The 24546-nt window shown below is 47.7% G+C and overlaps 1 protein-coding gene across 6 annotated transcripts in view; it reads right to left on the bottom strand.

Moving 5' to 3' along the window:
- The window catches only part of SMG6 (SMG6 nonsense mediated mRNA decay factor), a 228902-nt gene that overhangs the window by 19323 nt on the left and 185033 nt on the right, over nt 1-24546 (bottom strand). For all 6 annotated transcript variants that reach the window (XM_025851094.2, XM_025851093.2, XM_073879265.1 and 3 more), the window contains one exon: nt 3319-3495. In XM_025851094.2, the coding sequence (XP_025706879.1) occupies nt 3320-3495 (176 nt within the window). In that variant the 3' untranslated portion in view covers nt 3319. The remainder of the gene's footprint in view (nt 1-3318; nt 3496-24546) is intronic.

The following is a 24546-nucleotide window of genomic DNA, read 5'->3' as shown; positions in this document are numbered from 1 at the left end:
CTGCCAGGCTGATGGAGCCTTCCCCAGGAATGGCCTCCCCCCCCCCCCCCCCCCCAGCTTGCAGCCTCACCCTCAGAAGCCCCCACTCCCCGGGTGGTCGCAGGCTCCATTCCTCACTCTCTCACTTCTGACCTTGGTCAGCAGAGAACATGCAGCTGCCCAAGAGCATGTCCTCTGAGGGACAGGATTAGCATGGGTAACGGAGTGATTAGTAGGAGAAGATTCTTTTTTTTAAATTTTTTATTGTTATGTTAATGACCATACATTACATCATTAGTTTTTGATGTAGTGTTCCATGATTCATTGTTTGTGCATAACACCCAGTGCTCCACGCAGAATGTGCCCTCTTTAATACCCATCACCAGGCTAACCCATCCCCCCAGCCCCCAGTAGGAGAAGATTCTTGTGCTTCTACCTGGTTGACGATAATGACACTGATTATGACAGTAACAGCTACCATTTATTGAATGCTCACTACTGGCCAGATAATTGGGCTAAGTGTTTTTCACATATCAACTCATTTAATACTCACGATGGTCTTTGAAATAGATGCTACTATCATCCCTAATTTATAAATGAACACACTGAGGTTTAGAGAGTTAAACAATTTGCTCAGGGATAACAATTAATTAAGTGGCAGAGCAGTGAGCCTGATTCCAAAACACGTGCTCTTTGCAGTAAGAGTGGGCAAGAAGCACAGGGCTGGGGTCTGGACTCTATAGACAGTAAGGCCAGACCAGCCCCGAGTGGCTCAGCTTTGCCAGGCTTCCCATAGGCCCAGCTGGGATGTGTTGGGCACAATCTGCTCTCTCCTCTAACTGTCCATCTCGAGATGATATTCTGATGGATTCTCTTGGCTGAAAGTGGTTGGTAAAGTGTGTGGGTGGGTAGGTGATGCTCTGTCTTGGGAGCAGAATCTGGGGGGGGGCAGGAAGACAGGTGTTTTGGCAGCATCCCTAGGAATAGGACTCTCTTCTGCTCATGAAGAATGATATCTGAACAAACAGAATCACCACCCCCTTCTTCCTCCCCTACCTAGCTTCAGTGACTCAGTCTTGCAGTTTTGGGAGAGACGGGTGGCCTCAGGATGCGGCTGGAACTGTCACTATCCCAGAAGTCTTAGGGATCTGGGTCACTGTCTACATTGACCGGGCATGTCACAACCCACAGGCTATGGTGTCACAGGATTCATTTCCAGGGGGCCCAGCACATGAGAAGGGAGGAAGACTCTCTTTACACATTTACTTCCTTGTTCGTGGGGTTAACCTGAACTGGAGTGAATGGGACAGGGTGGTGACCAGCCCGTGGGGGAACACTGCCTCTGCCTGCTCTGATTAGGGATACACAGGGTTATCATGGGGCTTGGGGTGAGCTTGACTGAGGTCAAAAGGGGGTCAGTGAGGCTTGTCTGAGGTTCACTCAGCTCTCACAGCAAACGAGGAAGTGCAGGGTTATGAAATTACACAGACCAGGGTAAGCAGGGTTTCCCAGGGGCCACTAACATAAAGGAACCCAGGAGGCTCGTGGGAAAAGGAAGAAGTGGGCAGCATGGCAGGGGTCACAACCTTTGTCTGGTCAATAAGCCTTAGGAGAAAAGAGAGTGTGGCATAGCCAAACTTTGGGCTCAAAGAGCTGGCCTGCTCCTCATGAGTGGCAGAGACCTTCCTTGGCTTTTACATTGTTGTGTCCTTGTCTGTGGGCCTCACTTGCCTAACCGGATTTGGTACTGCAGGCTCCACTGGCCAGAGGACACCTCTCCTAGCAATCCTGGAGAGCTGGCCTTGCTTCCTTTCCACTGTCCGCCTCAGCCCTGAAGTGTGGGTGAGACAGCTGGCTGAGGTGCTGCCCCACCCATGCTTCCCTGTACAATGCCCAGGGCTTGGGGGGCACTGCTCTGTCCCGCCTGAAGCCTGGATACCCCGATGGCTTTAGCAAGCCCACTGCCTCCTCCCGTAATGACAGCTCATTCTTTCCCATTATTCCCTGCCCAGGTTTCATCTGGAGTCTGGAATCATGGGCTCAGCTTTATCCCTGGAACCACCTCTGTCCTGGAAGCTGAGCCTGTGTCATCAGGGGTGGGGTGGGGTTCTCCAGCTATTCTGATGAAGCCAGTCCAAGGCTCTGCTGCTCTGAAGACTCTGAACCAAAGGTGGCCACTCTATCACTGCCTCCGATCACAAACGACAGCTTCCAGCTGACATCTGGCTTCCCTGGCCTGTTGCTGATTTCATCCCTGCACCCCACCCTGCTCCACCAGGCGCTTGAGACTGCTGTGGGCCAAATGACTGTGCTGGCCTGCGGCTGACCTGGCCTCTGGCTAGAATCACTTCCGTCCCTTCTTGAAGTCCTACGTCCCTTCCCACCTAAGTCTCCTCTGCCTTTAACACTGTTGGGTAAAAAAGAAGGAGAGCCCACCTCCAGGCCAGAGCGAGCTGTGCACACACACCCGGAGTTACTCAGACACACAGCAGCACAGCGGTGGTGTTATTAAAAGCATACATGTGCCGACACTGTCACACACTCACATTTACTCAGAACCCACAGACAGCAGGGAAGCTGGTGGCACAGTTCAACTTAAACTGACACACAAACCCAGCACATACAGACCCACGACAACAATCACCCTCAAAAGGACACATACACGCGCCGGAGGGCAACTGTCGGTGGGGTTTAGCCAGGGTAGGCACACAGGCTTGTGCGCATGCGCGCGCGGGCACACACACATATACACATGGTCTGGAATGAAGCAAGGGCTACAGGAACAACCAAGGGCAAACAAACAAGAGGAGAATTCCTTAATCACATCAGGATGTGCAGGAGGGAGGGAGGGAGCAAGGGAGGGAGGGAGAGTAGGCCGGGGGAGGGGGTGATTTTCCACACGGGGCCAGCAATGTCAGCTCTTCCTGTACGTGTGCTGGAGGCTGGAGTTCAGGCCTGTGCGGCGCTGAGCTCCACACATCTATAAACTTGATCCTCAGCCTGAACCCTGACACCCCCCCCCCACTCCCTTTCCTAAGCCTCCCGAGCTGCACATTATTAAACTCTTTCTTTCCCTCCCTTCTCCTCCAGTGCAACGTTAAAAAGAAGCATCTGGAACTTGTAGCAGAGTGAGATGGAGACACTGGGGTGGGACTGGCAGGAAGGGGCACCAGCAGAGTGCACTCTTGAGAAGTTGGCTGCTCACGTCCACATCCATACTTCTCTGAGTGGTTATAAATAACCGGGTAGAAGCGGCAGCCACGGGCAGAGCAGGGGTGGGGTGGGGGTGGGGGTGGGGCGCCTTCCCCTCTGCCACAGCGGGCTCTCCCCGCACAGTACCTCATCTTCCAGTTGTTTTCCCTCTTGGCTTCCCATTTCCTTTCCCATGGTGTCTGGGACGGGTGCCACTGACACATATTTTCCACCCTTGAATGCCAGCAGAGGCTCTTCTTGTCCACAAAGGGCTTCCAGAAAATACTTCAGCACTGTGACCCTTTTGCAGTCGGCTGCAATAACCTACAGGGCGAGAGGGAGAGACGAGAAACAGCATTTTCTGAAAGGGAAGATGAAGATGACAGGCATTGTTTGCTGGCAGAGGGGCACATGAGAAGCATGTCAAAGTTACCGGATAAGGCAGCAGCATGGACGAGTGGGACTTCGAGGGTGTAGGGGACTGTGAAGGAGGGGCTGGGTGGGGGTTTGAGGGCTAAGCTCCTCTAGAGGAAGAAAGTCACTGTCTCTATTTAGGTCATCCCTGGGGGAGCAGACAACCCCATGACCAGCGACAGGTGCCCTCTGGGCCTTTTGCCTTTCTTCTGCTGAGGGCCTGATATAAAAAAAGAGTAAATTAAATTCGTCTAAGTTCAGTACTTAATTGATAGAAGGAAGGGTGGAGCGTAGAACACTGGCTTTCCCAGAACACAGCTTCCTGATACCCTCACTGCCACTCTCCATTCCCCTCCCAGCTCCCCTCTCTCCAGGCTCCCAAGAGGAGCACTTCTAGCCTGAGTGTAAAATGAATGATGAGGGCTTTCTTGGCTGTTTCATTTCAGCTAGATCACTTTGGGCTTCCCCTGACAGGTTCCTGCCCCACCCAAGAGCTTCTCATGCTCAAGAGACTGGGGTCAGGCAGGAAACTGTTGTCAGGAGAAGGGAGGCAGGCAAAGCAGGTAGGGGGTGTTTCACCAAAGCTCTGCTCCTCCAGGGCTTCACGCCATCCTGCTCCCATGTGGCCACAACAGCACGTAAGCTAGCGCTGGCAGAGAAGCTGGGGCTGATTTAGCTGAAATGAAATTCAATATCTTGAGCAATCATCAAATCTGTAAGTGTCTCAGATGAAGTTTCCATAGTCACTCTGTCTGGGGTCCTTCTCCTGCTAGACCACACAGGTGTGTCCTTACTTGCAAACCCATCTGTGCTGCTCGAACCCTCTCATGACCTGCTGTTCATCTCTGGCCCCTGGGGCCCTTGCCTCCAAGGAAGAGGAGGAGCCCTGCTTGATCTGGAGCTTGGAGACTGGTGAAGACCATCACCCCTTCATCAGCACTGACTCTAGCCCCTGCAGAGTGCTCCCCATTCCAGAATGTGAAAGCGATCTCGCTGTCGGTATCACATTGTAAAGTACTAACTTGGAGACTGGCTTTGATTGTTTGCTCATTGTTTCACAGGTGCATATGTCCCTCACCTGGACAATAACCCCACTGGTAGCAAAGGATACATCTTGTACTTGCTTTCCTGTCAAGGGGTGCTAAGGACAAGTGGGGTGCGCAGGAGGCTCACAGGGATAACGGATAGGCATGGGGAGGCTTGGCTGGGCATCACAGGGGCCTGAGGCAGGCACGGTCCCAGTCTTCTAGGACACTGGGGAAATGAGCACTACTGTGCCAGCTGGCTAGCCAGGGCAAATGCAACACACACCAGTCAGCTGGGACTCCAACTCCGTGACTCTGTCCTCTGCTGTCTCTCTGCACCAAACCCACTCTTCTCTCTGCCTAGGAGTGGTCCCTGCTCACCCTCACCAATGGCCCTGGGAGCATTATAGGCCTGAATCTCAGGCTCAGGACCTTGACCACCTCCACCTGACCTAACAGGTGCTCAGCTACCCAGGGAAGGCTTAGGAAAGGACAGCCATCTTGAGTTTGGGGTGTCCAGTCCTGGGCTTGGGCCAGGGCAGGTAACCACAGGTTCCATTGCGTGTGTTCAAACATGTCATGAGGAAGGCTAGAAATACAGAAGCAGGGGCTAAAACGCATTAAAGAATAGAGCTGCAATGAGTAATGGCCTGGCAGGCAGCACGCACAGTGGCCTCCCTGCATCCCCAGCCTCTCACTTGCAGAGGAAACTTCTGCATTTCCACAAGACTGCCAGTTTCCTCTCTGTGGTCTAATTTTAACCACCTTGTCGTTACAGTGTGTGTCAGCCACCTGACCCCACTATGACCTCTGACCTTATGCCCCAGCTACTGCTTGCACGATGGAGAATTATGTAATGGGTCCAGGACTTTCCTTTTCAGTGTGAGGCTGTTACCACTGAATGGAGAGGAGGTGGGGGTAGAGGGTAAGAGGAAGACAGAGAAAAAGCTTGTCATGGTCCTTGGCATCACCTGGATGGTGAGAAGAATGCAGGAACTGCCGCCGAGTGTGCAGCAGAAATTTGCCCAGAATTGGAGAGTATGTCCATGGCTGTGTGTGCCCACTGACAGGCAGTGAGGAGAGTTCCTGCTGTTCTAGCATGCGCTGGGTGGCATGCTCAGAGGCTCAGGAAGAGATTGTGATTCCTGGCCAAGAGGGAGAAAGGGCACATGTGTGGACATGGGACTCCTGGAGATGGGGATTTCCAGGGCACAGCAGGACCCAGGGACGCAGACATCCTGAACCTGCCTGCAGCACATCCTTAGGGGATCAGTGGGGATTGTCATTCACATGGACACAAAAACAAAAAGGAGTGCCCCCCACCTTCGATTGTCACCCAAATGTTTAGAAGAACATGGTTTCCTTGGAGATCTTGTCTGGTATGGCCATTAGTTTCTTCCCAGGGCAAGGGCACTCCTGGCTGGTTCTCAAAGGGCTTTGATCCTGTGGGATCTCTGAGTTACCACTAAGAAGTGTGGAGAGAATTCCATGCGTTTGCAGAGAGAAAAGCCACCTAGCCTTTTGGAATTGTGAACTCTTTCCCCTGCAATCCAACTAGTAGGGAGGACAGCCAAGGTTGTACAGGGTCCTTAGGTTTCCAAAGGGCACTGCAAGTGAGAATGGGCCTCTAGTTATTTAGTGGATGGGGGAACTGAGGCACAAAAGTCTAGGGCTTGCCCAGGGGCCTAGCCTCTGTCTTCAGCCCGCTGGCCTATCTGCTAAAGCATTCTGCTTTAAGGCAGGAGGAATGAGCCCAGAAGGGTGAGGACTACAGTTCTCTTGGTCCCGGAGTCTACATGAGGCTCATGGCAATATTCTCCCAGATAAAGCCTCCAGCGTTTGAGTCGGGGAAAAAAGTGTAAATATGGTTAATAAGAGACATCATGATGGAAAAAGCCCTTCAAACCACCCACAAAGAGCCAACTCCAAGATGATCTTTGGCTGGCCAAGGAGGACTTCCTGGTAGGACAGGGGTTAAAACTGGGCTCCCTGCTTGGAGAGGAAGGAGTCCAGCTAAAGTCTATGACATAATCTCCACAATAGCTCTGTTCATGAGTACATTTTTCCATTCTATATCAATGAAAAACACAGAATGTAAGTGATCTGTATATTGCAGCTCTGGGCAAACTCTAGATTCTCTAGAGGAGAAAGAGCTGGGCAGGAGGGCTCCTTCCGGGCTGTTAACAGGCTGGGCTGGTCTAGAGCTAGAGGCAGGTATAAGGGCTGCTGGCCAGGGAATACCCCAGGGAACCTGGGACCCAGCACCTTCTCAGTAGTAGTCCTGGCCTTCTGGAGGGAGACTCACTGTGTAGGAGATTATCAGGAACTCCAAAGTTGATGGACAAAATGTCTCACACAAATCACTCTAATCAGCTTTGAGAAGAAAACTGGGGCTTTAGGTCAGGGAAGAACTAAAAGAAGGGCACCCAGAGAAAGCCCCTTTCCCTTCCCCTGAAGCCCATCTGAGGCAATGAGCCCCACCAGTGGGAACTGAAACCTCTAGCTTCAGGGCTCCAGTTATCACTGGATCAGGTCCACACGCAAAGAACCAAGCAGAAAGGAAAACTGAAAGTGAGATGTGGCAAGGCGATACAAGAGCCTGGCCTGTCCGAGGCTCAGTTCCTTAGAGACACAATGTGAGCATGCACAGGGTGAGTGGAGGTTGGAGCGACATGGAAGGTTAGGTCTTGTAGAAAGCAGAAAGAAACCTCTAGGTTAAGAGAGAAGAGGGAAGGCAGACTGAGCTACCAGTGTGGGGTACCTTGGGGGGTGGGGTGCGGTGGTAGATAAGCAAGGAATGGAGTTCTCTGGAAACTCTCTATTGCCACTTGGGAGGGGACAAGCCCAGCCTGGGCAGACATGCCCTGGAAGGAACAGAAAAAGAGATCTAAGCCATCTTAAGGAAGATGCGGGAGGGTGAGAGAGTAAAGGAACTGAGCACCAGGTACCAGGCTGCTGTACTCTGAATTGCAAGACTTAACACCTTACAGCTGCCATGGGGAGGGGAGGACACTCCTCCTTTCCCCGTGCCCATGGAGCCAAGGAATAGGAGGAGACGTCACAGAGCTGAACCAGGTCTCTGGATGCAAGTCTAGGGAATGAGGGGCTCATGCCATCTTGCCTGGGTTCCTGTTATCTCCAAACAGGCCTCTTGGAAGGCACGAGAGCACAACAGTGGCTGCTTAGATTTTGCAAAATTTCTTTTTCTGAACTTTTGGTTTGGGGGAATCAAAATTTAAACCCCTATTATCAGTCAGGTCTATTTTCTCCGGTCTTAAAGAAGTCCCGCTTGCTACTGCTCCTCTGCATAAAGAGAAAAATCACATGGGTTTTCCTCTACAAACTTAAGTTTACAGGTTGGTTTTTTTCTCTAAATGGAGCCAATTATTCTCACATTTGTTGAAACCTTCAATCAAAGTTTATAGCTTGTTAATTTTACGGAATGTCCTTAGAGCAAATAAGATGCAAACAGGAAAGTGAAGTCTTGCTAAGATTATTAAGAAAGCTTAAAATAGCCTACAAATCCACCACCAAGGCTGCTGAATAGAGGCTGCTTGGCTGGCTTCTGAGGTCAATTAGCAATGGGTTAATTATCATCTTTAATCAGCCAAGCCTACAAGATTGGCTACGAGAAGCTAACGTCAGACTAAAGTGTTTTCACAAACTGGGAACCTCTAGTTATTCACCACTCACCCTCACAGGAGCCTGCAGGGTGGGAAGGACAATTCCGTAGTGGCCAAGGGTGGGTCAGCCTAAGAGGTCTGCCAATGAAAGTTCAGACACAGGGAATCCTCTGGAGCTGGGAGGACAGAGGAAGTGGTTTATTCACATTCCTAGAGGGAGGGGCTTCCAGGCAGGGAGCAGACTCCAGAGGCAGGAGGCAAGCTGGCCATAAGGATGCACAAGGACTCTGAAGACACAGGAAGTAGCTTACAATGGGGAGACAGACACTGGCAGCCTACCTGGATCAGAAGAAATTGGTACTGAATTGTGAGAGAGGGTCACAGGTCAGAGGGGAAAGAAAGGAGACCTATGCAGGTGCTCAATGATAAAGGGGACAGAGGGAGAAGAGGCATGGGCCTTGTGCTGGACGCATAACCTGACAACCCTTGGGCATATCATCTTTCACGCTTTCCCTATCCCTGCTGCGGCAGGGCCCCATACCTATGCAAGGCAGCTAAACGTAGGCCCCTCCCTCAGTCACTTTTGATCCCAATGTCCAGACCCAGCACTCCTGAGTCTTACGGTTAGTCTGTGTTAGTTGAGAAGTCAGTGAATCACAAGATGAGATGCTAATGTCATAGATCAACCCACAGCAGCCACCCCAACCCACATGGCTGGTCCCAACAGCTGTTTTTTTTCCCTAGTGGAGGCAATGGGGGCCATTACCCATCAGCTGGCAATGCACAGACTGGTATGGCAGCCTGCTTGCCTCACCCACATCTACTGTGTGTGTGTGTGTGTGTGTGTGCACTTGTACCCCTGCACTGCCCGTACGTCTCATAGAGAAGGGTGGGTGGGAAGACTTGGGGGAGAGAGAAGAGGCTACCGTAATAGTTTTACTGTATATTCCAAAAAGTAGAGGTACTTGGCTACTGAAAGGGAGACTATGTTTACCCTGAAGGGAGAGTTGAGAGAACAAAACTGTGAAGCATACACTGGCAGTGAGAAGGTAACTACAACAGTAGGAACAATGGGTCCATTCTGGAAAGAGGCAAGTTGAAGCAATAAAGGGGGATGATAAAGAGTCTGGGCTTCAGGGGCATCTGGGTGGCTCAGTTGGTTGAGTGTCCAACTCTTGGTTTTGGCTCGGGTTATGATCTCAGGGTTGTGGGTTTGAGCCCCATGTTGGGCTCCCTGCTCATCAGGGAGTCTCTTTGACATTCTCTCTCTCCCTCTGTCCCTCCCCACCAGGCACACGCGCTCTCTCTCAAATAAATAAATCTTTAAAAAAAAATCTGGGCTTCATAGTCAGACTTGAGTTTAAGTCTTTTTTTTTTAATTTTTAAAAAAATTTTATTTATTCATTTTATTTTAGATAGAGCATGGTGCGACAGGGGGAGGGGCAGAGAGAGAGGGAGAGAGAGAATCCTCGAGCAGATTCTCCCCAGAGTGCAGAGCCCAATGTGGGGCTTGATCTCACGACCCTGAGATCATGACCTGAGCAGAGATGGAGAATCAGACGCTTAACCAACTGAGCCACTCAGGCACCCTTTGAATTTTAACAAAAAGTATAGACTTTTTTCTTAATTTTTATTTATTTATTTTTAAAGATTTACTTATTTATTTGAGAGAGAGAGCGTGCATGTGCACACAAGTGGGAGGGGCAGGGAGAGGGAATTTCAAGCAGATTCCACACTGAGCACTGAGTCCGCCACAGGGCTCGATCTCAAAACCCTGAGACCATGATCTGAGCGGAAACCAAGAGTCAGACGTTTAACCGACTGCACCACCTAGGCGCCCCAAGTTCAAGTCTTTTTTTTTTTTAAGATTTTATTTATTTGAGAGAGAGAAAGATAGAGAGGGCAAGCGAGGGAGAAGCAGACTCCCCGCTGAGCAGGGAGCCCGATGCGGAGGTTGATCCCAGGACCCTGAGATCATGACCTGAGCCGAAGGCAGATGCTTAACTGACTGAGCCACCCAGGCCCCCCCCCCACCCCCCTGAGCTCAAGTCTTAACTACAACTTCCTAGCTGTGTATCCTTAGACAAAGTTACTTAGCATCTCTGAGCCTCTGTTTGCCCAAGTTGTTCTAAGGTTTGAAAGCAATAATGCATATCAAATATTTAGCAAGGTGCCTGGGCCAGTGATAAATGAATGGCTGTTGTTTTTTCTTCCTTGCTGCCTCACTCTGCTCAGAGATGTGTGGAAGCCAGACTCGGAGGTAAGGAAGGAAGCATGGGGCTGGCACTTCCCTGGAATGCTCACCTGGCTGTTGAAGCTGCTGAAATATCTTATTCAGAACTAAGGTACTGGATCCAGGCTGCTGGGTAGGTCACCTGGTGGAGGCAAGGCCCAGCCTCTCTCTTGTTGTGCCTCTTCCTATTTTCCAAAAAGATTCCTAGACCTAACCATAGATACGAATCAATGGGACTCTAGAGGCCCCAAGGCCCCGGACTTTAGGACAAACCTGCCACTAATTCACACAACAGAAGTAAAATCCTGTACTGAATATCATGATTGCCTTGCCCATCTGGTCCCTTCATTTTGGGGTTGTGTGGTGGCTTTGTCTTTGTTAATGATACCCTCCTTAAATGAGACCCAGCTGGATCCTTGCTCCAGGTTCCTCAATACAAAGGAAATGATGAGAAAATCCCCAATGTGGCATTTTCTACCCACCTGAATTGCCTGAGCTTGGAATTCTGACCAAAGCCAGACAGGAGTCTGGATTCTCCTGAGCAAAGTACAGCTTGCTTTTCTTGAACGGTTCCCTCATGGAAAGAAAATTATCCTCTTCTAGAGCTCTGAGCTCCAGCTGAATGAACAAGGTATATTCTTGACATGAGCCCGTTGCAGACAGCAAACCATAGGCAGCAGTAGCTTGGGCAGCAGTCCAATCCGCTTCCCCTGCACAGTGCTCTGAGAGCAGCCACCCACACTGGCAGGAGTCAGAGGCGGACACTGGCACCGCCAACACAAGCCTTTCAGGTCTGGCTGGCTTCAGCTGCTCTGAAACCTGGAACACAGGCGCTGGGGCCCTCACTTACTGAACCAGCAGGGGAGGCTACAAGCTCAGCCCCTGGGGATGAAAGTCCTCATGTCTGTCTCAGCCTGCAAATATCCACATGCAGTCTGTTTCTACATTGCCAGTTAGTTCTGGGCCAGGAGCACTACATCTTGGGCTCTAGTCACTCTGAGCTACATTCTTATTTGCCTTCTAAACAGCCAGGATTGGGGGGCCACCCTTTAGTTTGTGTTCAAGCTCCTTCACCAAATTTGTTCCCAGTTTTATTTTATGTGTGTCAAGGAGAGTATCCTCTCTGAGACATCTGCAGCATTCAACACATTTAGTTGACAGTCAATTCAACAAGTATTTACTAAGTGCCTACTGTGTGCATTAGGCACTATTCCAGACTCTGAGTATTCAGTAGGAAACAAAGTCCTTGCTGGCTCCAGTGGGCGGTGGGTCACATTCAGATCAAGTATATGGAAGATGCCCCGTAGCAAGACAGAAACACATCACTCTGGCCCTGTTTACCTACAGCGCACGGGGGGCCGAATCCTCCTTCCTCTTCCCTCAAGGAGGAGGAAGAGGCAGCCCACGGAGAAGAAGAGCTCCCTGTAGAGACCTGGCACACTGCTCCTTTATCCTATTTAGGTGGATGGGTCCTCAGGAAGTCAGGATGCAGAATTAATTCCCTTGGGCTCAGCCTTGCTACGAGATGAAATCCCAACCTCTCTTAATGCTTTCCATGACCTGTCCAAGCCCTCAACCACCAACCCACCCCTCCCCATTGTATGTTACCACTCTGGCTTCTTGCTATTATTCCGCAATCCTCAACTCCAGGCCCCAGGCAACCTTATTTGATATTCCCCCACCTGCCATTTGCTCCCTTTGAGGGACTTTACAGGTTATTCCCCCAACCTACGGTGACTATGCCTTTATGCAATCAATTAACTCCCTCACCTTTAAGTTTCATGAAAAAGTCTTTCTTCTTAAGAAGTCTTAGCTAGGGACACCTGGGTGGCTCAGTCGTTAAGCATCTGCCTTCGGCTTAGGTCATGATCCCAGGGTCCTCGGATCAAGCCCTGTGTCAGGCTCCCTGCTCAGTGGGGAGTCTGCCTCTCCCTCTCCATCTGCCTCTCTCCCCTGCTCATGCTCTCCCAAAGAAACAAAATCTTAAAAAAAAAAGACGTCTTATCTAATGTGCCAGCCCACTGCCCACACATTTTTCCTGAGGCTCTACTATGTGATAGGGACTATATGCTAGACACCTTGGGCACATAAGACAGAGCAAGGCAGATGCAATCCTTGACTTCACAGAACTTTGAGCCCAGAGAGGGATTCCAGAGTAACGTACACTAATTCTCCCAAGCCCATGGGCATCCTTTCAGCACCTGCAGGCTCGGATTCCACTTCATTCACCTGACCTCATCAGCAGCCCTCAGCATGTGTATTACTTCCGTGCCACAAAGAGAGTTACTGGTCATCAGAGTCACGCTGGAACCTCCTCCGTATCATCTCCTAGGGACCCAAACCTGTTTTTGAGTATTTCAGGTGGAGAGAACTCAAGTCCCTGTGGAAGCTTTTAAAACCATCATTACCTATTGTTTGAGAACCGTGTAAGTAGTTGTATTATCACCTACTTAACGGGTTTGTTTCCTCTGTTGCCTTCCACTCTTGGCCATGCTGTCGGATAGGCCTGTTACTACCCTGACTCTAGAAGGGGGTTCCTTTCCTACTAGGGAAACTGTTCCAGTTTTGGACTTTTCTAATTGGTAGAAATGACCACCCCTTTTAAGCCCAACTCGCCCTCTGGTACTTCTAATTCTGTTCCCTGGGGCCACGTAAAAAAGCCCAAATTCGGCTTCTACCTGACTGGCCTCAAATTATTTGAAGTTAGCTGTGTTATATCTTCCTTAGGCTAAACAGTCGCACTTCCTTCAACTGTCCCTCACTTCAAATGTCTCAACACCCTGCTTATTCTTCCACTAAGACTTTCACTAAGACTAACATGTCTCTTAGATGAGTGCCCATGTGTGATCTGACAGCTGAGAACAGATGGAACATCTCTCCTCCTTGTTTCATTATAGATACCTCAGTTCTCTGAATTGAGGCCAAAACTGTACTGTTTTTATTGTTCACCACTTTGTAATAAGGACACATTGTGAGCTTCCCCCCCTCAGAGATTTACTTATATGAAAGAAAGAGACGGCAAGCAGGAGAGGGGCAGAGAGAGAGGGAGAGAAAATCTCAAGCAGACTACACACTAATCATGGAGCCTGATGTGGGGCTTGATCTCACGACCCTGAGATCAAGACCTGAGCTGAAACCAAGAGTAGGACACTTAACTGACTGAGCTACCCAGGTGCCCCCACATTGTGAACTTTTTAATCAACAAATCCCCAAATTGTTTTCACATAAATGGCTAAATAATATCTCCCTGCACTAAGTGCAAGCCCTCCACTATTCCCTTTTTAAATTTTATTTTATTAATTTTTTAAAAAGATTTTATTTATTTGACAGAGAGAGACAGAGAGCACAGGCAGGGGGAGCAGCAGGTAGTGGGAGAGGGAGAAGCAGGCTCCCCGCTGAGCAGAGAGGCTGAATCAGGGCTCCATCCCAGGACCCCGGGGATCATGACCAGCCGAAGGCAGATGCTTAACTGACTGAGCCACCCAGGCATCCTTTCTTCCTTTCTTTTTTTTTAAGATTTATTTATTTGAGAGAGGAGGGAGGGGCAGAGGGAGAGAGAGAATCTCAAGCAGATCCCCACCCCCCACCCCCTGAACACGAAGCCTGATGCAGGGCTCAGTCTCATGACCCCGAGATCATGACCTGAGCCAAAACCAAGAGTCGGACGCTCAACCAACTGAGCCACCCAGGGGCCCCTCCACTATTCTCCCTTAAAGAAAAAAAAAAGGTTTTATTTATTTACTTGAGAGCGAGAGAGAGCACAGAGGGAGAGGGAGAAGGAGACTCCCCGTTGAGCAGGGAGCCCAACTAGGGGCTCGATCCCAGGACCCTCGGATCATGACCTGAGCTGGGGGCAGATGCTTAACTGACTGAGCCACCCAGGTGCCCCTACTATTCCCTTTTATTTATTTTGTTTTAAAGATTTTATTTATTTGACACAGAGAGACACAGTGAGAGAGGAAACACAAGCAGGGAGAGTGGGAGAGGGAGAAGCAGGCTTCCTGCCGAGCAGGGAGCCCGATGTGGGGCTCGATCCCAGGATCCTGGGACCCTGACCTGAGCCGAAGGCAGATGCTTAATGGCTGAGCCACCCAGGTGCCCCCTTACTCTTCCCTTTTAAACAGTCCTTCACTGAGGCCTCCACGTACTACATAAAAAAACCTGTTTATTTATTATTGTACTGCATGCTGCTTGCTATGTGCAGCTGACTTTTTGGATAAGGTAAGATTTCACATTTATTCCTATCTGATTTCATCTTGTTATTTACTTCTTTCATTGTAGCTTATCAAGTTCTATTTGCATCCTAAATTTGTCACCTGAGAATGCATTCCCTCTCAAATTCATGACATCCATAAATTTGATGTTGATTTGTTTATGCTTCTCAGTATTTTTCTCCCATTAATCTGTACTGTTTTCTCTCCTAAGTAAGATTCTTGAGGGTAGGCACTGTTATTTGTATAAACACACACACACACACACCTAAGTATGTGTATATTTGAAGAAAAATCTATCTGCAGCATCTGACATGCACTGGGTCCATGGACGACACGGATGACATGATTGTGGAGGGGAGCCAGCCACACTGTACAGTATGTGAATCATGCTCCTTGTGTTGTGCAACAAAGACACTCTGGACAGACTCAAAGATGCTACCTTCTGCTTTGGGTGGTGCTCCCCATGGAGGTGTGGGCTCAGTAAGGGACAGGTGCTCTCTTTTGACAGGATGCCTACAGAGTTTTGGGTTTGAAATAAGATACCACAACAAGCCAAGCTCTGGGCACGTTTTGACTTGTCTTAACTGGAGGCTCTTGCCCCAGGGCAACGCATAGCACACCTCAGCAAGAGGTAAGACATGTTCTTCAAAGCACCAATGTCATGCTCTGAGAAAAAACTGCAGCCATATCTCGAGACTCCCCATGGCATATTAAAAATATGGCACACAGAAACTCTCTTGAGATTAGGGCTGAGGTAGAAAGGCCACATTAAGTCTTATTTTCAGGTTCTATATCTAGAGACCTGAATCTTATGTGTGGCCCATGCTTCACAGCTGGAGATAAGACACCTTGGCTAACTAAAGGTTTTTTTTTTTTTTTTTTTAAAGATTTTATTTATTTATTCATGAGAGACAGAGAGAGGCAGAGGGAGAAGCAGGCTCCCAAGGAGCAGGGAGCCCGATGCGGGACTCGATCCCAGGACCCTGGGATCATGACCTGAGCCGAAGGCAGACGCTTAACCATCTGAGCCACCCAGGCGCCCTTGGCTAACTAAAGTTAACTAAAGTCCATCCACAGTTTGAGATAAGGTATAAGTAAGGTAAATGTCTGGGACAGAGAAGAAATTCAAGAAATAATCGTTCCCTTTTCTAAGCCTCTAAACACTAAAAAGCATTTTTTAAAAAATTAGAGAGAGCACTAGAGAGAGACAGCAAGCATGAGTGGGGTCAGAGGAAGAGGGAGAAGCAGGCTCCATGCTGAGCAGGGAGCCCCATGTGGGGCTCAATCCCAGGACCCCAGGATCATAACCCGAGCTGAAGGCAGGCACTCAACTGACTGAGCCACCCAGGTGCCCCAACAGTAAAAAGCATTTTAAAAAACCACCTGCATTGGAATCACATACTGAGCTTGTTAAAAATGCAGACTCCTGGATTCACTTTGGACTAAATAAGTGTTGCTAGGGCTAGGGCCTTGGAATGTGCACTCTAAGCAAGTGTTCCAGGTACTTATGAACAATGAAGCTTGAGAATCAAGTCCTTTAAAGGCTGGAAGACTAGGTGAAGGTAGTCACAATTTTAGTCCATTCTTCATAATGCAACAAAAAAATCCCATGTTACGTTTTCCATGGCACTTTTAGGGTCTGGCTATCCTCAGTACCCTATGAAGCAGTTACTATTACATTTAGGTAATGATAATAGATAAGAGGAAACAAACTTGAGTAAATTTAGTGAGATCTGAAGCCAGATGCAAGGACTTCCTAGCCTAGTATTCATGCCACCTCACTGAGCCACTTCTTGGGAGAGCTTTCTGTCACAGGGCTTTAGGCATAACAACAGAACCTGCTGTGTGCTTCACTCCTCCTTACCAGCTAGAGCTAACACTTAGTGAATGGCTGCTACATGCCGGGCACTGTGCCAAATACTTGACATGCACCAACTCATCTCATCCCCACAGCTTTACGTAGTAGGTGCTGTCATTATCTCAATTTTACAGATGAGGAAATTAAGGCACAGAGAAGTAACTTGCTCAAGGTCATACAGCTAGTAAATGCAGCAGCTGGAATGTGCTTCTGCTCTTTTTTTTTAAATTAAGTTTTTAACTTTAATTCCATTATAGTTAACATACAGTGCTATATTAGTTTCAGGTGTACAATACAGTAATCCAACAATACTATATATTATTCAGTGCTCATCATGGTAAGTGTCCTCTTTAATCCCCATCACCTATTTCCCCCATCCCTCCATCCATGTGCCTCTGCTCTTAATCAGTGTTGCACTGCCCATAGCTCTCAATGAATCCAGAGCATTTACCTGTGCTTCAGGCACAGACTCCCACAGCCCCCACAAGGGGAAAGGTCTGATTTAGTACAGAAGTTCAAACCGGGCAGTCTCCTGTTGCTTAGGGCCTGAAGACTGACCTCCTTTGGGCGTGGTACTCTTTCCCGCAGGCGGCTGACGTGCCACAGGTCGGGGGAGAGCAGGGTCTAGGAGAGCATGCTTTCCTTAACTCATGTGATCTTGAGCAAGTTACTGAACCTTGTTTGTAAAATGCAGATGATTCTGAAGGTCTCTTTCCATCCTTAAAGGTTTCTATGATTCTGGGCAGTCATCTTGGAAAGGAGGAGAGGAAAGACAGTTCTGCCACTGACCTTGATACTGGAGTTCAGCTCTGTCACAGGGGACAGTGCCAAGAGCGGGGCTTGGCCTTTTGAGAAGGGCTAAAGATTCAGAATCTGAACTAAAGTGAGAGGCTAGAGACAATTCATGATGGAAAAAGGTGGTATCAGTTCTTCTCATCTGATAAGCCACTCAGGAGGACTTGGAGGGTTTTATGGAATCATTAGCACAGAGCTCCCCTCTGGCCACAGAGCAGAGGAAGAAACAGCAGACCAGTTTATAAAGCTCCAGAGCGGAAAATTTCTGTTGGTGTCCAAACTAAGTTTTTGGCTTTCTGTAAAGTTTGGAAAGACTTATACTGATGTTTTAATCACCTGTTTAGTGTTCTGAAGACTCCTGTCAGCGGCCTTACTGAGCGTGCTCCAGCAGGCAGTGGGGAGCTGCTGGCTCACACACCGTGATCTTTTTGTGAGCCATTTCTTTCCCATGGCCATCTCTGACAGCCTGGAGCTCCCTCCAGGCCACTTGGAGGGACGGAGCCAAAACTGTATGCCTGCCCCATAGGAGGCTGAGGGCAAGCTTTCTGGCTAACTTCTCACCAGATTCAAAGACAAGAAGGGCCCCTTAAAAAAAGCCAAGGGGCAAAGAGGTGAGGAGTGGTCTCTGGAGATCAGAATACAAACTCAGGGCAGGGCACATTCTAGAAACAAAAACTCATGAGTGTGCAAGAAGCGCATTAAGGAGGTTCAGGATAGCAGTATGTAGAACAAGTCAGCATTTTACTTCCTCTGCAGTTTTCACTGGTCACAGCTTCTCAGTGGCTGAAATATCCCATTTTACTGGGAAAGCTGTGGTGGAGATGAAGTGGTAACTGCTGGTTGCCAGGCATTATGTTATTTCATTTGACTATCATAGTAATCCTTTGAGACAGAAAGAGGAAGAGGAAACTGAAGCTCAAATTTGTCTAACTCCAAAGTCTGTGCTCATTATACTTTTTAGCCTCCAAGGAAGGCAATGCTACTTTTGGAGAAAGGGACTTACTTCAAGTTCTTTTCATACCCCTCCCCCACCCCCACTCAGCAGCAGCCCAAAGGCCCAACCCCAGGACAAAATACACAGTTCTGAGGAATTTGTATTCAGGTAAACACAAACCAAATGGATGCCTGGCTAAGTATGGGCAAGAACAAAGATACTGAATTTTTTTAAAAAAGATTTATTTATTTATTTGAGAGAGAGAGTGAGTGAGAGAGAGCACAAGCAGGGGGAGCAGCAGAGGCAGAGGGAGAAGCAGACTCCCCGCTACGCAGAGAGCCTGATGTGGGGCTTGACTCCAGGACCCTGGGATCATGAGCTGAAGGCAGATGCTTAACTGACTGCGCCACCCAGGCACCCCAACATACTGAAATTTAAAATTTCTCAGAGTATCTGTCCTAAAAGGAGTTCTAACATTCAGATTAATTTCATTTCTCTGGACACAGTATGGGCAAGACCTTAGCTGATCAGTTGATGAACTGAATGAATATGCGAAACTCGTCACTGCTGGATGCCAAGACCTATGTATGAGTGTCCCCAGAAAGTTCTCTGCAGTACAGTCTTGAACTCTGGATGTACTATAAAGAGGAAAGTTCACCAGGGAGCATGGGGATGAGAAAAAGGAAATCAAAGTTACCCCCGTCTTCCTGGCACCCTAAAGGCTCCCCAAATCCGTTAATCTGAGAAACTTTTACTGTGCGAGCAACAGGGTGTGTTGTTCATCTGGCAACTCTTGATCTTGGAGCAAGATACGAAGGCAGAGAAGGGAAAGAACAATTGTTCAGTTCTCGGTAGAAAGATCAGGCTTAGGGAGGAGATGCTGATTCCTGACTGAGGTCTCAGGGAGTACTTCCCTGTCACAGAATTTTGTCTTTCCTTGTCTCTTCTTTCCAGAGGAAGCTTCCTTAACTATCTGCTCTCTGTGGCTGAGAGGGAACTTCCCTTTGTCTAGCTAGACCACTCCACACATGCCATTGTTCTCTGCCCCATTACATGGCTTTTAGTAGAAGGGAAGGGGTCTCTCAAGGGAACTCTGCTTACTAAGGAAAAAGAGACTCCTAGAGTGGCAAATGGCACAGATTGCCCTTCCTCAGTGACCTCAGAGGAACCTACTTACAAAGGGTACAGTCAGAGAGGGGAGTGAGAAGGAAGGGAAAGAGAGGAAGACCATGATCAGAGAGACTGTAAGTCCCACAGGAATAACTGTGAGGACGAGGAAAAGGCCGTCTTGTCATGAGGGCAAAATTAACCAGACCCATCTGATTATGACAGAGGGAAGGAGAGTGCTGGGATAATGAATGGGGGCAGAAGCTTACAGACCACAGCATGCATGAGGGGATGTAGGAGAAAAGTGTTCCAAAGCTGATGACAAGGCAGACAGGAAACTTACATGTCCTTGCTGACAGGAAAGAAATAGTGAAATTCTGGGTCTCCTCTCATCTGCAGGATTTCTAATAGGCGTCTGAAGTTCACCCTCTTCCCAAGGATGTGCTGACAGCTGGGAATACTGCCCTCCAGGTCAGGCAGGGCAGGGGTCTAGACCTCTCCAGGAGTTCACAAAGAGATTCAGCAAGGACTCAAACCACGATCCAAAACACAAATGGGACTGCCATTTCCTGTTGGGTTTCCATGCTGTAAAAAAGTTGGGGAGAAATGCCAACTACAAAGTGCTCTGTCTTCTGTGGAAAATGGAGTATGCAATGTATCCGGCTCCAGGTTCTGACTTGTAAATCTAAGTGAGAACTAGTTGCTAGCTTCTAGAGGATTATACTGTTAAAGAGATACTTCACCACCCAACCTGCCAGCTTTTCTGCTCGCTGTCCACGGACTTCTAGGGAGCTGATGACAAAGCTGTCTTGGACCTCCATAGGGAGGGCAGCCTTGGGCTTTGGCAGCTCCTTCAGGACCTCAGTTCACTGTCCTGTGTTCTTAAACAGCTCTGATGGAACAAGCCATCTGTGAGGGTTATTTGGCTTGGAACTGGAAGAGGGTGAGGATGTGGAAAAAATAAACTGAGCAGCCAAAGGATGGGGCCAGAGAGAGAGAAAGGCAGGTGGCATGTTCGTGAGACTCTGTGCCAGGACTGAGAGCACGGTGGGATTGCAGAAAGGAATGGTGCCGGAAGGCGGCCAGCATGGGCAGCGCTGGAATGCCCAGGACAGCATTTTACTTCCAAAGTGTTTTTGCTGTTCTCTGAAGGGCTCCCAAACCCTCACTTGAGGGTTTCCATTATAGGAGAATCCTGGGATAACGTAACTGTTAAGAACACCTGCCTTGCCTTCGGAAAAACTACCTGAATCCTGCCTATTTCTCACCGGGCCTGAATCCTAGGCTTAGGAGGTAAATCTAACAGGTTTTCTGCATCCAAAGCCACAGGATAATGGTGACAGCTGGAAGGGCAGAAAATAGAGCCACTGTAGGGTTCGGAGGGGATCTTTACTCTGAATTAGAGAAAACAGCAACAGCAACCGCAAGGTGATCTGCAAGGGATATGGGAATCTGGTGTGGGACTGAATTGTGACTCATTATTCATGTGGAGTCTGCTTAACTGCCCCTCCACTCACTATGAAGAACATATAAATTGAGGGAGACTTTTATTTTTAAAATCTAGGCATTTTCACTTACGTTATCTCATTTAATCCTTAATGAGATATTATGAAGGGACGGACTACTGTCACCCCCATTTTACAGAGAGTAAACTCAAGCCCAGACAAAATAAATAACTTCTATGGAAATTTCTTACAACCAAAACAGAACATAATGAAGACTATGACTTTCATCTAATTCAGGGAGCTTTATTTTTCTACAGGTCATTCTGGCAAAAATCCTTAGAATTGATGGTATCTCATCTGATCCATTTCTGATCACCAAGCCTATGTAGTATATCTTCACGGGATTTGCAAAATAATCCAAAAAGCTGCTGTCAGAATACATTTCTGGTTCTTTATTAAATATTTCCAAGTCATTGGACTAAGAACAGGCTTGAAGATAGCAAGCCAGTAACTATGAATGCTGCTTACGCTATTTCTAAAGCACACATAGAAAGACATGCAGTCAGAGACTACAGCTGACCCTTGAACAGCTCGGGTCTGAACTGCACGGGTCCACTTGTACGCAGATTTTTTTCGATAAATACAGTACAGTGCTGTAAATGTATTTTCTCTTCCTTATGACTTCCTTAACATTTTTTCCCTTTAGCTTACTTTAAAAAGTACAGTATATAATACATATAACATACAAAATATGTATTAATCAACTGTTTATGTTACTGGTAAGGCTTCCGGTCAAAAGTGGCTATTTGTAGTTAAGTTTTGGGGGAGCCAAGAATTTTAGGCATATTTCCAACTGCGCAGGGGGATCGGCACCCTCAAGCCCCATGGTATTCAAGGGTCAACTGTACTTTGAAGTATAGTTTCAGTGCTTCATACTGGTAAGACAGACAAAATTTCTGTACCAGCCTATACTAGAGAAGCCCCCACACAGCCTGAACTTTTTTTTAAATTAAACTAAAGCCACTCTTGCTGCTGATAAAGTAGAAAAGAAGTTCAATAAAAGTATCTTCTAGGGGTGCGTGGGTGGCTCAGTCAGTTAGTGTTTGCCTTCGGCTCAGGTCATGATCCCAGCATCCTGGGATGAAGCCCCAAGTTGGGCTCCCTGCTCGGCAGGGAGTCTGTTTCTCTCTCTCCCTCTGCCCCTCCCCCTGCTTGTGCTTGTTCTTTCTCTCTGTCAAGTAAATAAAATCTTTAGAAAAAAAAAGAAAAAGAGGGGCGCCTGGGTGGCTCAGTCGTTAAGCATCTGCCTTCGGTTCAGGTCATGGTCCCAGGGTCCTGGGATCGAGCCCTGCATTGGGTTCCCTGCTCGGCGGGAAGCCTGCTCCTCCCTCTCCCACTCCCCCTGCTTATGTTCCCTCTCTCGCTGTGTCTCTCTGTGTCAAATAAATAAATAAAATCTTAAAAAAAAAAAAAGAGCATCTTCTAGGAGGCACTGAAGATATGGTGGCACCTCGGCTTCTAGTATCAGGCCAAACTGAAGTTGCTTAGTAATGTGTACTTTAAACACATGGCACATGGCAAATACAAACAAACAGTACAAAATGCTGAATTTTAAAAAACAAAATCTTCTGATTTCTAGACCCTCTGTTCCCCAGCCCTGTTGCCAATTTCCGGGGTGTGCTTCGGAGATATTTATGCATACACTGCCATATATGATTAACTGTGGGCTCTCCCTATACCTTTTATAAATATATTTATATCAATGATGATATAGTTTGCCATTTTTTTTTAACTTAACAGCATATCTTAGAGATCATCAACATCATTTGTGAAACAAATTTCGTATCAAATGCTAAAGATCAGGGGCACCTGGGTGGCTCAGTTGGTTAAGCAACTGCCTTCGGCTCAGGTCATGATCCTGGAGTCCTGGGATAGAGTCCCGCATCGGGGCTCCCTGCTCAGCGGGGAGTCTGCGTCTCCCTCTGACCCTCCCCCCTCTCATGCTCTCTCTATCTCATTCTCTCTCTCAAATAAATAAATAAAATCTTTAAAAAAAATGCTAAAGATCATCAACAATAAAGTTCTGGAACACATCCAGAAAACCGAATGAGTTTATTGCAACAGAGTTTTTCTGTTGGGAGGACTGAAAAACTTAGAAAAGGAAGCAAAACAAAGCAGACTGGAGAAAAATCCTGTTTGTTACTCAAATCCATCAGGCCTGGGAGTGGTCAGCAGCAAGAGACCCCTCCACCAGGCCTGGTCTCAAATGACACAAAGGTTGGGCGGATGAGGCTGCATTTACATATCATGAAAGAATAGGAGAGGCATATACATGTGCTCCAGTCTGCGTGCTGCCCAGAAAGGGCGCTATTTCTGAAGCACACACATAGGAAGACATGCAAACAATCACAAACTACAGTTGACTCTTAACTATACAGGTCCATGTATATGCAGATTTTTTTCAATAAATACGGTATACAGTACTATAAAATGCATTTTCTCTTAACATTTTCTTAACAGTATTTTCTCTAGCTTACTTTTACCACAGTAATCAACGTCAGGACGGTCTTCAACAAATGTGAAGGCCAGGAACACTAACATTTTTTACTGTGAAAATTAAAACGTGTTAATTCCATCTTTAAGTGTAACCCAGATGTTATGGCAAGAGGTACCTTGTACATCCGAAGGCTCAGGCACTGCTTGCAAGTACTAGTCTCGCTGTGAGGGACAATATGCAGCTACCACTGAACAGAAAGTAAGACAGTTGAGGTGTTTCAGGCTGATTTCACAGTCTGAGGTTTTACTGTGTAAAGGTACCCTCTACTAAGTTTTTTGCTCCCTAGACTATACTTCTAAAAATATTTTAAGGTATTCCACTGAATTCATTCAATAAATAACAGGCACCTGCTATGTGTGGCAGGCCTTATTCAAGGTGTAAGGAATAGAGGAGTGGATAAAACAATGTTCCTGCTGTCACGGAGCCTCATGTTCTTGTGAGACTCAGAAACAAATAAGCAAATAAACACAGGACAAGTAGTGAGAAGTCCTATGAAAACAATAAGTAGGGTAAGAGGGACAGAGAGTAACAGGGTGGCGAGGGTACTGCTATTTTATAAAAGATGAACAGGGAAAGGCTCCCAGAAAAAGTGCCATTACAGCAGACGTGAAGTGGTGAGCCACAAAGCAGAGACAGCCTTAGAAGGGCTTGCTAGACACACGGGGTAAAGAAAGGAGAACAGGCTCTTCTAGTCCGGCCGCATGAGAGAAGCCTTTGAGAATTTATGCAACTTGCACGCCCTCCATGCAGTTTCTGGATAATTTCCATCACAGATGAGAGTTTTATGTTGAATTTTAAGCTGACCACAAATATTTAACTTCCCTGGACCACAAATGCAGTATCTTCTCTGTGGTTTAGCTGGCACCAAGCACATATTTTTGACTCTCTATATGTCTGCCTGTTATTTAAATTTCTTATAGAAGTGCCAAGGTCTTTAGTTGTGATTTACCCTCTCCCACTCTGTATTAGTGGGTCTGAACCCTAATCAGGACTAATTCTTGGAGAAAGAAGATATCTTTACAATTGAAGTATAGGGTCTTCCTAAATTTCCTATTACCGCTTTCTTCTTCAAAAAATATCACTGGAGGGTCAGTTCTGATTCTTGTATTTGAATTACAATGTAAAAATTTAAAAACTTCTGTGCCTTTTTTTCACCATAGAGCATAAAAC

Source organism: Callorhinus ursinus, unplaced genomic scaffold, assembly GCF_003265705.2.
Source record: "Callorhinus ursinus isolate GAN/ISIS: 27379988/994484 unplaced genomic scaffold, GSC_fseal_2.0 scaffold34, whole genome shotgun sequence".
Classification (NCBI taxonomy): Eukaryota; Metazoa; Chordata; class Mammalia; order Carnivora; family Otariidae; genus Callorhinus; species Callorhinus ursinus.
Note: the sequence above shows the minus strand (reverse complement) of the source record. Positions and strands in the feature narration are given on the sequence as shown.